This window comes from Brienomyrus brachyistius, chromosome 8 (assembly GCF_023856365.1).
Source record: "Brienomyrus brachyistius isolate T26 chromosome 8, BBRACH_0.4, whole genome shotgun sequence".
Lineage (NCBI taxonomy): Eukaryota > Metazoa > Chordata > Actinopteri > Osteoglossiformes > Mormyridae > Brienomyrus > Brienomyrus brachyistius.
Genome location: NC_064540.1, coordinates 25,625,417 through 25,640,565, shown reverse-complemented (window position 1 = coordinate 25,640,565; position 15,149 = coordinate 25,625,417). Strand labels below are relative to the sequence as shown.

The window sequence follows — 15,149 nt, the reverse complement described above, 5'->3', positions numbered from 1 at the left end:
ATAACTGTGACGTTGGTATTTATGAAACTGGAATACACATTAATTAAGGCAGGGCTGCCCAGCCCTACTAATTGAGACCTACCATCCTGCAGAGTTCACGTGTGTTAAATTAGTGCTGCACCTAAGCTCTACAGGGTGGTAGATCCCCAGGATCAGGGTTGGGCAGTCTTGCATTAAGGGGTCATTCTTCCATGCGCCAGAGTGAAAATCATATTATCTGCTCGACTTCAGGAACGCGTAAATTAGCTTATTAAGAGCATTTTTTATTTAGGCGCCTGATGGGAGAATACTACAGGAAATACAAATGTTCTATGTTCAACTGCCGCATTTCAGAATATTTCGACTTGCGGGTGTCGCTGTTCGGTTTTAGTGTAAATTGCGAACTTTATAATACTTTAACTAGTAGAGGTAACTGTCTCCTCGAAACCAAATATTCCAAATAGATGTCGCACGTGCTTTACGCTGAGACATTTCTGCACATGCGGTATCTGGAAAACCTTGAATTGCTTGAATTGTCTGTGAAAACTGGCAATAAAAAAAATTGCGTCGCTTTTTCAAACAATGTGCAAAGTATAACTTGGTGTTATTTAATGATAATTTTTATTGTATATAAAATAATTCACAAATACTGATATCACTGCGTTAATACCGAAAACCATCGTTTCAGGTTTACCTCGCGAGGCCGCATCACGCGCCACACCTAACGATTAAACCGTTAATCCTGGTTTCCTCAGGTAGGTAACAAGCGCTAGCGTGTTACGCGTAACTTTATTCAGGGTATTTATCTAGTTTGTACAAAATGTAAAATATATAGGCAAGCATGAACAGTCCCGAATATTTAATTTATCTTTCGTGTTAATAGACTCTGCCCATATAAACATGGCTAAATTATCGTTTGCCTTTCGTGATGTATTTTGAAATGACTTTAACTACGTTATTGTACATTACTTCGTTGACAACGAAGATCTGATTACTGGGGAGGATGAATTAATCAAAATTAAATAATGAGGGGTACAGGCCCGCGGTTCCTATGCCCTTGGTATAACCTTCCACGAACCGCACTAAAATAATTAAACCCGTTTGTGTAGAATAGTCTGTGAAATCGTTCGTTTTAGTTATAGGTGTTGAAATCAAGTTAATTCTTGAAGTACTGCTTTTATAAGTGTAATTTTTGATAATTAATTAACTCCAGTTTTGTAAAGAGACGATGTGTTATCTGTTTGTTTTTCATTGTATTACATGTGAGAATGGAGAAGGAAAGACCGTTTAACTTCAAGCTTTTGGTGCCACCAAGGATCAGTACCGGACAGGTGTTTGCAGTCAGACCTCAAGAAGTTACTCCACATACCTCTGGCACTATGCAGCCAGTACAGGTAGCTTGTTGTCCTGGGAAAAAAATAATGAATTTTACTAACACTACAGGATGCATTTTGATACTGTGCTTTGGTTTTTGCCTTGTGTGACATTATTAATGTTTATTTTGACTAATAATGATTCGCTAATTAGGACTTCATCCTTAATGGCATCAATTATACAGTGAAGCCCTACAATTAAATAATGTAGGTCTGCTAATGATTTATTGTGATATTAAACTTAGGTCAGCTGGCTGGAGTGAGATTTTCAATTCGAGACAAGTACATGCATACATTTACATGTGTGTAAGAGTTTTATTGGTTTGTAAATAGTCTGTAGGGTTTCCAAATTACCCCAACACTTTTGATGTAGCTAATTTTAGGTTAATAATGGAATAATACAGATTTGCTGTAAGACTGCTTACATTAGAATCTGAAAGTGTGAGTGTCACACCAGATGCATGACAGCTGGCAACTCCAGCCAATTGTACTAAGTATTTACCATTCTATGGTATGGTTTTGTTTTTTAGGCTCCCAGTAAGTGCTCTCAGAAAGATTTGAACAATCTATTTCAAAATACTAGTATGGTTGCTTCCTCAAAATCTTTCAAGTCAGGTAAATTGCAATTCATAATTTTTATTTCTATGCAGATCAGCTTGATTATAACACTATATTTGTATCATGCATGCATGTAATGTGTAATGCAAAATACACCTCTAAATTAATTATAGTATGTTGAATACAAAAGTGGTGAATAAAAATAAATTGATGTCTGTTTATATTCGTCGAATAGCTGAATTTTCTGTGGTTAAATAAAGATCTAGAGAAACGCTTTTTAGATCAGTTTTAACCAAGTATATTAATTTGTTAAAAGATGCAGCAAAAAAGATTGCTGTAATGCCAATGGGAAAAGAAGAGGTAAGTTTAAACATCAACACCAGTTTGCGAGTGTATTTTTGAATCATGCAAAAGTTGTAGATTGTGTGGTGATCAGATTGTTTCAAAGCCAATAAATTCTAAGTATGAAAATGATTTTTATTTTTGCTTTAGAAAATTTCAGTGTCAAGTGATTTGTGTTCTAAGCTTTTGGAAGAATTTGAAAAAATAAATAGCTGGAAACTTGAACTTGATTCAGAAATTGCACGAAAGGACAAATTATTGCACGAGAACAAAAGAACAATTGAAAATCAACGCAAAGCAATTCAGGAGCTACAGGTACATTTTGAGTTTTTTGTACAGTTTGAAAAGTTAAATTAATACAGTGGCTTTTGTGTAATATGCAATTAAAGATCATGCCGTTTTGTTTTTATCTTATACTGTAGTTTGAAAATGAGACCCTTAGCATAAAACTGGAGAATCAAATGTGTGAAAATGCAGAGCTGAAAAACAAGTACGTACAGGAAAGAAATTGCAATTTAACGTTCCTGTCATGTTCAGGTTGGAATAATTTAAACGGTCATTCATGACCTATAATTCCTGAAAGCATCCTATTTTACTAAATGTATCATTATGCAAAAACGGCAACATCTGTAATACTTATATGAATTACATTACAGAGGCAGTGAAACCCAAAATCTGTGTACTATTCTGAATGATGCTTTTGAGAGATCAGTAGAGAAGATGAGTTTATGTAAGTAATGTATCAATGGTAATTTTTTTATATTTATTAGAGGACCTCTTTATGTGTATTTTATATGCCAATTATACAACTTTTAAAACATACAGTGTAAATGATTCTTGTAGTTGAATCTGAGCGGCTGGAAACCCATGAACTCTTTATACAAAACAGTGAAACCATTCAGGTACTTGTTCTTTATTTATTTTAGTCAGATATACATTGAAATAAGATAGCAACAAAATACTGGAATTATCTGTCTTGTGGCATATTAACTCAAATTTGATTTCAGAGGATTATCAATGCATTTGAGGGCCTTCGTGATCAAACTGAATCTGATAAATTAAAATGTAAGTTGGAACGGAATATCACCAAAACATTTATGTATTGTATCCTGTACATTACAGTGCCCCACAAAATAGAACATATACGAAATAAGATATCTTGCGAAACAGAATTTAGTTCACTACTAGTTTTTACATTTAAATAATTTCTTTTAATAAATTTCTCATAAAATCCCATGTGTAGTCAAGGAAGAGCTCAAACAATATGAGGATATTGAGCAGAGGTTTCAAGAGGAATTAAAAATGAAAGAAGAAGAGGTTGGTATTTTATGTATGTTTCATGTATATAAAATCTTCATAAAACAAAAACAATATAATTCATTTGTATTTTACATTTAAGGTTGCAATACTTTGGGTGAAAATGAATGACAAAGATAACAAACTCCAAGAGGTACTTAAAAACTTTCGGGATAAGGAAGAGGACTGCATTCAGTTACAAGAAGCAGCAAGTATGGGTGGATCATTTTCTTTTCCATATGCTCTCTTGTGCATACTATAGATAATGCTGTACATATATAAATTCACAGGGCAACACTATGAAATGCTTCAAATGTCCAAACAAGACCATGAGCTGCTGCTTAAAAAGTTACAGAAAACAGAAGAATCTCAAAAAGACATTGAGGTTGGTACTGTATGGTATTTAATAAATTATTAATCATAGAATTATTCTTAGAATTAAAGTACTGTGCAGAAGTTTTAGGCAGTCAAGGAAAATAATGTTTGAATGATCTTCATGTTGGTGTAAAACTGGTATTATGTCTGCCAAAATGCCAGCTTAACCATTTCAAAACCTTTACTAAAATCACCCCCGTATTTGCAGCAACTGTCTAATACGCCAGTTTATTTTATGACTTGACCATTAACATACCTCATATGGCTAATCAGTACATCATTGACTTGTTTAAAATATTTTAATTAATTAATTAAGATGGTGGTGAAATTTAACAAATATGTGGAAGGGCTGGGGTGTCCCTGATGAGAGTTTTAGAAATTGGAGCGGTCTTCTAGCCATCCAACAAGACATCAGTAACTTTTTGGAGAACAGAAAAGTTTTGGAGATTTTGCTGTGGTATTCTTAATTTGCATATGTTGTAACATTAAATTGCATTTTTGTTTCAAGCAAATACTATCCAGATAATTATCTTTAAACATTTTATTTGACTGCCTGAGACTTTTGCACAGTACTGTATATCAACAATCTAAATTATTTTTTAAATACTGCAGTGTTTGCCCTAGGTTTGCAGCTTTTGGGGGGGATCACCAACAGGATTCATGATTGTTCATGTGTTTCTTTTAATGACAGCAGTCAATATAACAATTGAACTAAACATCAGAACATTTCTTTTTTATGACAATTATCCACAAAGTGTGCAGCTTTTCAAGCTTTTCACAGCTTGTCACTGCAGTGTATCTTTCTGGGCTTCTGGAAGAACATTTCGAGAACCTCTCGATATGGGAAGTCAGAAATGTCTGGCCCATTTATTGAGATCCGCATGCAGGCTGCAAGATGGTCTCCTTGCAGCCTTTTGAGGATGTTTGTCTTGACCTACAACTACATTAACTGTTAGGCTACAAGTGATAGCTGATAGCTTAAAATAGTGATAGTTTAAAGCAGAAAATCTCATTGTGAAACGTATTTATTACATAACATATTTTCCGACGCGCACTCTGTCCAATGGTGGGAGGGTACTCACCTGTGTGTGCCCACACATGCTTGTGTGTGCGCGCACATGCAGGCCTGTGCACGTGCATTGGGGCGGAGTTCCACTACAGAGAGCAGATAACATAAGGCTATGTAGTTTGTTTAATAAAAAGACAATGTAAAGAACTGTTCTATAGAAAAGGTAACCTTAAATGACTTCTGTTGTGATCTGGCACTATATAAAAAATAAAATTAAATAAAATTTACTTGACTTTCAAGGGGGTGGCGGGAGGTGCCATTGGAGGGGTGGGTCGCCCCCCTAATATAATGGTAGGGGAAACACTGTAATGTATAATTATTTTCAGGAAAAAAGGCAAAGTCTTGAAACTGCTTTACAGAAAAAGGAAATGGAATATATCAAAACTGTCGCAGAAAAGGACAGTACTCTGGATGAGCTTTATAAAATTAAAGATGAACAAAAAGGAAAACTTTTGCAAATTCAAACCACGGCCCAGGAACTTCAAGAATCACTGAGATCTGAAATGCAAAGGTAGGGAAAATTGGTTCAAAGTTATACCTGGTGTATTTTTTTTTACTTTCTTTGCTTTGACAATAGGACAAAAGATCTTGAAGAGGAATTGATGATAAAAGCCAGTGAATTAGGTAACATTAATACTTTTTTCAGAATTGTACGTTAAATTCATTTATGTACATTGACTGTAAATGTTCTGACCATTACAGGAGAAACAGTACAACATAAAGTAGCAAAAGAAAACGAGATAAAAATTCTTAGAGAGGATATGGTATGTTTTGCATTCTTGTTTAAAATAATGAATTGTGTATGATGTTCAGTAAAATGTCATCAAATATTTCTTCTGTTTTGCAGGATGTAATGTCAAAATCTCTAATACTATTAGAAGAGAAATTGCAAACAGAGGCAACAAAGGTGTCACAACTTGACATGGACCTTAAGAATAAAAATTTGGAAATTTCCGAATTATTGGCAAGTTTGTTTATTTCTTTATTTGTTTTTTAATTTGTAAAAAATGTTTTTTCATTATGTGGCTAAAAGTGCTTATTCTGTTTCTTAGGTAATGACAAGAAATTATTAAAAGAATGTCTAAAGTAAAAATTTGAAGAAAGTAAAAACTGAGGGGAGTAGTAGTTGTTTTCATTATTGACAAAACCACTTTGTGGTAATAATTTGTTTTAAAGTATTGTGACCATCTGTTAGTAAGCTATACAATGAATTTTCTGATAAAATCCCCAGTATATGAGTTTGTGTTTGTGTTGCAGTTTTGGTAAAGGTCACTGGTTGCTGGTGACAACATTAGCAGTATGACAGTCTTTTATTCATAACTTTTACTATGTGCACTAATTACAAGTTAATTGTCCAATTGACACAAGCCTAGTACCTCTTCTTTTTTGCTTACCAGCTTGTCTTTGTAGATGGTCTAATGTTCTATGAAGTTATATACAAAATACCACTTGATTTTAAGTCATTTTACGTCATAGGCATCATTCACAAAGGTACAGTGGCTTAATCAGTTGAGCGGTTGATTCCTGTTTTGTATATGGAGTTTTTGCTGTTTGCCCTGTGTTGGCATTCCTCCTGAATTCCACAGACACGGCATAAATAAAGTACATAAGCATCTCTAAATTTCCCATTGTATATGGAATGCGTTGAATTGCCATGCCTCCCACAGTGTTTCCCTGCCTTGGATAAGCTTCAGGTTCTTCTGTAATCCGGTACAGGAAAAGTGGTTGCAAGATGGATGCATGTTTTGTCATTTGCTTTAATACAAGTTGTTTACTTTCATCTCCTGTAGAATAAAGCTTGTATAACATCAGTTGAAAAGGAATTTGCTGAGAAGGCCCTGAACAGTTTACAAGAAGAACTGATGAATTTGAAGGAAATTGCTCAGAAGAGTGAGGTCAGGCCTCCTTTATATACTTTTTTTGGGTTTATCTAATTTTTTTCCCAGATGTTTTTAAGTTATATAATTATATTTACCTCTTTGTCTTTTATAGACCAAATTGTGTGAAATGGCAGAGAAGTTACATGTTGCACAAAGCAATGAACTACAACTTGCAGAAGAAAATAATCAGTTAAAAAAGAACATTGAACAGTATGTGAGAATTTTAAATTAGTTTACAAAAGCATTTATAACTTGAAGGATTAATTAACAAATAATGAATAGTGTTAGTAGTAGTAGTTTTAATAATAATAATAATAATAATAGCAATATGGAAAATGTAAAGCATTCTTCTTTAAAGGAATGAGTACAAGGAGGTCATGGCAATCTTCAACAAATTCCAGCTTCAAAATGAGAGAATTACTGAACAAGCAGAAGGTTCATCACCTGAAAAGGTTCTTAACATTATTGATATGAGTTCCAACTGCTTAAATTCATGAGATTAACGTATTTATTACCTGAACATGTTGGAACAAAGGCCTAGATCAGGGCTCACCAACCTTTTTGAAACTGAGAGGTACTTTATGGGTACTGAGCCATACGAAGGGCTACCAGTTTGAAACACCCTCCTAAACTTATCTAAACTTCATGTATAATAAACATGTTTTAAATGCTTTTGTTTAGATATTGTCATTTTCAAATCTATATAAATGCAAATGTGATTGAAGAAGAATAGCAACAGGATAAAATCAAATTTTGTGCTATTTTTAGAACAGGTCCGCGGGCAACTCATGTGGTCCTTGGGGGCATCCTGGTGCCATGTTGGTGACCCCTGGCCTAGATAGCTCAAAACAATTTTTTCTTATTGTGTATAAGTAAGGATTTTACAATTATTGTTAATATAAAATTTGGAAGACGGTACATTTGTCTTGAAAAAAATAATATGATCAGTTTGTTTTAAATCCATAATTAGGAAAATAATGCAGAGGAGGAAACTGAAAAAGAAATAGAGAGATTAAAAGAGGAAAACATTCGACTCAGGTGAAAAAGAAAGATATAGCTGATTCCATTCGTACATACTATTGTTGTTATTTTTGTAAATCATATCCTTTTTTACCTAAGAGATGTACTGGAACCACTGAAGTTAAGAGTCGAAGAACAAGATGAAAAGATGATGAAAATGCAAGAAAATTATGAAGAATGTGTAAGCTGAGCAGCATTCGCTTATTCGTTATCCTGAACTAATTTTCACTTATTTCTCATATCATAAGACTACACATATGGTTCATAAATATAAAATGTGAACTGTTATGAATATTTTGATTTGAATTTTATTAATCATGAGTAGGGATATTATGAGAACCAATACTTCAGTACTAAGTGGATGCCAAAATTATGAAAACATGACGGGGCTGTTCTACAGTAATAAGACCCGAAAAATGCTTACTACTCTCGAACCATGTGTCCTCCATTCATAAACATGGTCTAGTTTAAGTCCCGACAATCATGAAATGTTACAGACCACAAACCGATTAGTAAAAGTCTTATACACGTCCTCCTGACAATGTTTATTTCAAAGTTACTAACCTAATTACGTTTATTCTTAAGCTTGTTGCAGTTGGTAATGTGATCACTGTTTATATTTTAAGCACAGTATTGTTTGTTTTAGATACGTGAAGGCTACATGCCACTGTTGTGTTTTGTAATGGTAATAGTTGTTTCTTTTTATTCATTACTTGAAGGGTACATGCCACTCTTGTGTTTTGCAATGTTCAAATGTTTTCAGCAATGGAGTGTGTATGTTGAAGTACATGGAATTTATTTTTTTGTTTTTTACTGTGGTGTTGAATTGGGTACTGAGAATTGTGGAATTTTACTGGTTGAGTATCAACTGCTAAATTTCTTTTATGATATATTTCAATTTAAACTTTTTTGAGTATGTTTTTATTCTTTAATGAATTGTTCTTATTTTATTTATAGCTAAATTCATCAAAACTAAAAACAGAAAAAAAAACAAAAGCTTACAATGAATGCCTAAAAGCGGTTAGTAATTGTTGCATTAATTTTAATTTATCATGATTGTCAAACTTGGATATCTGAGAAATCTTACTTTAACTTTCTAACTATCTTTTTCAGAATAACAATTTAAAAAAACAGCTGGCAACAGAAAGAGAGAAATGCAATAAACTTGACACTGAGGTAAGCAATGTATATTTCTGTGGTTATACCATAGTGTGTACATGAACAGTGTTATATTTTATGTTTTGGTTTTAGGTGAATGAAATTAAAGAACAATTGAAAAATATTCAAAGTCTTAACAATGACAAGCTTACGAAGTTACAGGCAGAAATTAAAATGAATGCTGTGACTGAGTCTGAGCTGTATAAGAAGGTAAAAAAATACTAACAATTTCTTATCGACTAAAAACCAAACTGATTAGTGCTTTGGCTTACTTCCTCTGTTTACCCTTTCAGGTAGAAAAGCTTAACCTTGAAGCGCAGGAAGCTGTTCGAATCAAAGAGGAGACAGAAATCAAGTGCCAGCACAAGATATCTGACATGGTGGCCTTAATGGAAAAGCACAAGGTAAAAGATCAGTGTGTCCAAGACATTGTCTGAAAATGTCCTGCATATGTGTGAAAGTGTTTCATCGTTTTTCAGAATCAGTATGACAAGATGATTGAAGAAAAAGATTCTGAGCTTGATAACAGGAGACTTAAAGAAGCTGAAGCAAATGCTAGTTACACCTCATTGGTATGGTATCTTACTCGGTACAACACAGCAATAATTGGGCTAAATTAAAACATTATGCATTGAGCTTATTTTCAGGTGGCTACCTTCAAAAGCAAATTAACAGGTCACTTTCTCAGAATTATCCTTCTCACATTTTATAGATATATTGTATGCCGCACACACATGTAGGATCTCAGGGTGGGCGTATGCTGTGCATTCTACGGTGGGGAGGGCCATTTGCATGGCCTTATTCACTGTGCTGCATGTGGCCTTCTGCCTCCCCCTGTTTTAATTGCACTTTTGTCATCACATATCAGTATACACACAGGGCCTTGAGGGGTGGGAGCATTACTCAGAGGCTGGCTGTTCACAAGCAGCGCTCCTCCGCACTTCCCCCGTTGATTTTAAATTCATCCTAGTTTCTCAACAGTTATACTCACCCCCTACACTACATATAGTCACATACATCACCACAGGCATCCAACACTCTACCTCTCACACAGGTGCATGGGGGAGGAGAGTGGGTGGATCTTCCTACACCCTTGCTCCCTGCCGGAGATGGTGGGGATGCTTGGGTGGTTGCTCGGATGGGAACGCGCTGGGGTTGTGGCTGGCGCCGGGAGTCTCGTCCGTTCTACTGCAGGTCGGAGGGCAGTCCGGAGTGGATGGGCTTATGTCTTTTTGTCTCTGTGTATCGGTGTCTGTGTATGTTGTGGGGATGTGTGTATGGTCTGTGTACATGGCTGAGAGGTGTGTCTGCGGGATGTCTGTGTGGCTGGAGGGGGCCTGGGTATATCCCCCCTTGTGAGGTCAGCTGCCTGTTTCCTCTGGTTCTCTGGGGCTCATGCCCTTTTGACTGCGGGGACTGTGTCTGGGACCTCCCTCCTCCCCCGGCTGGAGTGGGGGCGTGGCTGTCATTGGGACGTGGGACCCCGGCTCTTCCGTGCTCTTTGAGGACTGCGGACGTCCTGGGCCTGTGTCCGCCGACCTCTGGCTCTTGTGTGGTGTGGTTGTGGCCTCCTACCCTCACCATTTAATATGTTCCATGTTGAAAACACACACACACAAGCCCACACATTTCGCCTACACAACTGAGCACGCATGTGCATGCACTTGCACGCACCCCTCCAAGCACACACAACAATTTTGTATGTTTGTATACTGTGTTACTTTCTTTATTCTTTATTTTTGTTTGTGTTTATGTATTTATCCATTATTGCACTTCTTTCAGGTGCTGTTGATCTTTTGCCTTTTTTTCTGCCCTCACCTTTACAGATGCAGCAGTTGGAGATTGTGCTTTCTACTTTACTCCTATCGTTCTTGACTTATCTTTCTCACTTATTCCTTTTCTTTTTTTTGTACCTTTCCTTTCTTTCTTTTTCTTCCCCCTCCTAATCCATCCCTCCTCTTCGTCATGTACTGATAAGTATCACAAATTTTTTATTTAAACCACAACATTCTTAATATGAAGAATTTTGTGAAATTTATAATTTTAGGTGCTGGAACTTTCAGAGACAAAAATTGAGAATTTAAATTTAAAACGGCAGCTTGAAAATGAAGTGAGAGACAAGGTAAATTTTAAACATCGTGAATGTTTTATGGTTAATAAATACTGAATTCTGTTAATACTGAATAAATGCTGCTAAATTAAACAAGGATCTTGTGGCTTATAGGACAAACTTAAACAGGAAATTACAGATTTGAACTTAAGAATTAAGTCTGTGCAGGAGGACGTGAAAGAGAAGGTACACTGTATAGTCATTTTAAGACTCAATACTTGTTAAGTCTAATTGAATTTTCTGTTTATTCATTATCTGTCATTCGTTTTGAATTACTAGTAACATTGGAAAAATTTCTCTTGATTCGTTTTTGTATGTATAATTTCATTTTATAACAGGTATAAATTATTATAATGTATAGCAACATATTTAACATCTAGTTTTATATAACATTGCAGTATGAGACAGAAAAAAAGTTTTGTGTTTTGAAAATTCAGCTTTTCTTTTTCCCCCATCTTATTTATGTGTTTGTTTTGCTAGACACCTCAACATAACATCAGAGAAATATGTTGCAGTGCAAGCCAGGAAACACAGTCTTCAGTCAGGTTCATGAGGAAATCAGCATTATCTACGAAGAAGGCAGAAAATGGCACTGATATTACAGATTCATTTCTGGGTCCTTCCGAAAACTTTATGAAAACACCACCAATTAAAGTAAGAGAAGATCTGATCTTTTTCTAATATCGGTGTATGCCCTTGAAGTGTGATCTTCAGAATCCTTTGATTTGAATTTGTAAAGTTCTTACACACCTTGGCCAGTGTTTTTGATGGCCATTTTGGTTAACCTTGTTAGTTTATGTCATTGTTGATGTATACTTCTCTACTGGCAAGTTTTAAATCTGTGTTATGTTAAAGGAGTCAGGAAGAGAAAACTTAAAAACTCAGTCCTGCATTTCACTCAAAAAGGCAAAGACCACACCACGGATTAAGGTAATTATACAATTCATTTTATTTATTTCTTGACCCTATTTATGCACCCACTATGTTATTTTAAAATATTATTGTATCCATTCTAAAATTGTACCAAAAGTAAGCAGCAGAGTGAGTAAAGTAGTGTCTTAAGTGTGAACTAACAGGCTTTTTTCATTTTAGTCATACAGAATACGTACACCACCTTCTACTGGAAAATCTGTGCCCTGGATTAAAACTGTCCTGGAATTTGACTCTACATCTGATAGCTCTGAACAACAGGATTTACTGGTATTTTTAAGCATTCTTTCCCAAATATGAAAGCTATGGTTGCTTGTCTCATAAATTCAAAGGTTTTGTTATTATTATTGGTTCAACATTGTACAGTTTTTCACCATATTATGTAATGCACAAATGTTATATTGTGCCACTAAAACATTCTTTTCAAACTGTTGTTGCATGGAAGAGTTTTCTTGTTGAAGGTGAGCCCAATGTTAAGAAGGCAGGTGATTATGGAATATCTATGCATCATCCAAAGGTACAGTATTTATTGTAGGAAGTTAATTCAAAGAGTGTGCCTAATTTAAGCATCAAGATCTTTACACAGTAGCTCAGCACATGTCCTGTGGGCCATGCATGTCTATTCTACAGAATGCAGGGACATACTGTTATGTAACAACTAATAACCTCAAGTCATTGTGTAAAGAAGCATACAAATTATTGTGTACTCTTTCATTCTGTTTTGTTTGAGCTAAATAAAGAAATTTGTATTGTTATTTGTAAATTGATAGCCATGTAGCAAATATGCCACACCTTTCATGTTCCTAGTTTGCTAGTAGTGCAAGTGTCAGTATGATTATTAGAGTACAGTAAAATGTGGTGTACAGATTGCAGGTTATATGCCTTCATTGTCACTGTATGTACAATGTACTGTATTAGCCCAGGGTGTAGTTTGCCCCATGGGATAAACTCCAGGCTCAATGTGATCTTGCATTGAATGAATGGTTCTTAATTATATTTGTGGTTTTCCACAGAAGTCACCGTAAGATGTTTATTTGTCTTTTATTGATGGAAGTTTCCAGCAATATAGGGGTCTAAAAATACTAAAAACATGTAATTTAAAATTTTGCTGTTGCCATATTTAATCATTTAAAATGTAATTTTATGATAGTTCATAATTGTTAATTTGCCGCTTAATTGTGAGAAATTGGTCCTAAGTTCTGTAAATGATGAATAAACTGACACTGATGCGTACCTAGGCTAAGATAAATTTCAGGAAAAAAATTTAGGGTAACATTTTACTTAAATCAGTCATTATAATGCATTATAATGCACTTAGAAAGTATTACAAATATGGTCATGAATGCTCTATGACGCTCTCATCAGTAGTGCACTATAGGTACTTTAATAATTCATTATAAAGGTCGGTATAAGAATTAAGGATGCTTTGTACTGCAGTATGAAGCTATTTATAGTGCATTATAGATGAGAGCTTCATAGAGCATAATGAATAATAAATATGGCTATAATGTGTTATGCCTTATAAATATTTATTACTGTGTTCATTTATATGACTGCTTTAAGTAAAGTGTTAAAAAATAGAGTTTATCAAAAGAATTTAGAACTTAAAAAACCTTTGATTTATTGCAAAGATCATGGTTGGAAATCCAAATATAGGCATTGCACACCACCTGTCTCTTCCAATGTCTCACTTAGTTAAAAAGGCTTTGTGTGATGAATTTATTAATCTGTGTTGATGGTTTGAAGTCTCAAGAGTTTGCATTGTAGTATCCTGAAATTTTTCAGTCATCAGATGTTGAATGAAGAGTCATTTTACTGCTTTTTCACATTATACCATACTGTCCTTTCTGAGCCAGAGTCCCACTGTGTCTAAATCCCCTGGGGTGGCTTTGAAACTGGCAGCAGTGAAAAGAATGAGAGATGCTGGATGGACAGCTGTAACCAGTGCAGATATGAAAAAGAAGAAAAAAGCATCTGAAAAAATTTTTGCTTAGCTCTTACTCTTTTACAGGACTTGATGGGTAGTATTAAGATCTGACTAAAATTACAGTTTTGTTTGTATAATGGCAGACTAAGAGTTTAATCTCATAATTTTAGCAAAATTTCGTTGAGTTAATTAGACTAGTTCTTTGGTTCCAATTAGTTATTTAGGTTTTAATGTGTGTGCAAGTTGGCCTGTTACTTGTATAATTTATTACACTTCATTTACATTGTATTTATAGTGTCATTAATGTTAGTACTTAATATTAGCCATAACTATACTTTATAAACCAGTTTTTAATGTCAAATTGATCTTTATTTAAAATGTTCTATCTTATTCTTTATACTTCCATTTGTTGTGTTCATTGAATATGTTAGCTTACTGTTTTAATAGTGTTGAAATTAAATACTTTAATGAATAGCATGTCCTTGTTAACATTGTGTTTACTTTCTAACTGATCAAAGTATGTCATGGCTGAATTGGCAATTTGAAACTTGGCCTTGTTAGCAAATTAAAATACATTTGTGGAAAAAATGTATTACGTTCAGAACCTCACTTTGGTTGACTAAGAATCATTACCAACTGGCTGAAATGTTTCAAAGTTACAAATTCCTTGGTCCGGGGACTTATTCTCTTCATCTTCATTCATGAACTCCAGTCGAAATTGGGTGGGTTGTGAGGGAAATGGATGGTCGGCATTGAATTCCTCATCATGCACAGTGGTCATAGTGGGGTTGTAAATGCGAGGGCCATCGTAGAGTCCACCAGAGATTACTAGAGTGTCATCTGCTGCCACAAACCTGTCCACTGTGAAAACAAATAGTGTTGTTTGACCATGGTAGCAGAAATATAAAGATCCTCTTACCAGTCTCAAGTGCATAACTGAAACTAAATAGACTTCTCACCTGTTTCCTCAGAATTATAGAGAGGACGATGAGAGTACTGAGTCTTCCGTTTGCACCTGTATATGGCGTACGTGAACATGACCAGAAAAGCCAACCCAGTGATAACACCAAAGAAAATAGTCATGTTCTGTTCTGAATAGGTCATTCCACCTGGTGCTTCTGTTTTGATGTAA

At 34.9% G+C, this 15,149-nt stretch overlaps 2 protein-coding genes across 10 annotated transcripts in view; one reads left to right on the top strand and one right to left on the bottom strand.

Moving 5' to 3' along the window:
- Window positions 1-648: 648 nt before the first annotated feature.
- On the top strand, window positions 649-14,494 carry sycp1 (synaptonemal complex protein 1). Of its 8 annotated transcripts, none has more exons than XM_049021535.1 (33): window positions 649-734; window positions 1,247-1,373; window positions 1,883-1,967; window positions 2,227-2,270; window positions 2,403-2,567; window positions 2,675-2,742; window positions 2,909-2,982; window positions 3,096-3,154; window positions 3,260-3,317; window positions 3,496-3,569; window positions 3,652-3,760; window positions 3,839-3,933; window positions 5,319-5,503; window positions 5,570-5,616; window positions 5,695-5,756; window positions 5,840-5,956; window positions 6,783-6,887; window positions 6,985-7,082; window positions 7,231-7,324; window positions 7,843-7,910; window positions 7,992-8,073; window positions 8,850-8,912; window positions 9,006-9,068; window positions 9,144-9,260; window positions 9,344-9,454; window positions 9,530-9,622; window positions 11,098-11,172; window positions 11,275-11,346; window positions 11,641-11,814; window positions 12,016-12,090; window positions 12,253-12,360; window positions 12,536-12,607; window positions 13,947-14,494. In XM_049021535.1, exons 2-33 carry the CDS (start codon window positions 1,248-1,250, stop codon window positions 14,082-14,084), a joined length of 2,976 nt encoding a protein of 991 aa, XP_048877492.1. In that variant the 5' UTR covers window positions 649-734; window position 1,247; the 3' UTR covers window positions 14,085-14,494. The 8 variants fall into 8 exon arrangements, with proteins under 8 accessions (XP_048877492.1, XP_048877495.1, XP_048877499.1 ...); XM_049021538.1 differs by having other exon boundaries at window positions 668-734; window positions 5,352-5,503; XM_049021537.1 differs by having other exon boundaries at window positions 685-736; window positions 1,244-1,373.
- slc5a8l (solute carrier family 5 member 8, like) overlaps window positions 12,086-15,149 on the bottom strand; it is a 19,558-nt gene continuing 16,494 nt past the window's right edge. For both annotated transcript variants that reach the window (XM_049021547.1, XM_049021548.1), the window contains exons 17-18: window positions 14,977-15,135; window positions 12,086-14,878 (exon numbers count right to left, since the gene is read on the bottom strand). The gene's annotated coding sequence lies outside the window, so the exon portion shown is untranslated. The remainder of the gene's footprint in view (window positions 14,879-14,976; window positions 15,136-15,149) is intronic.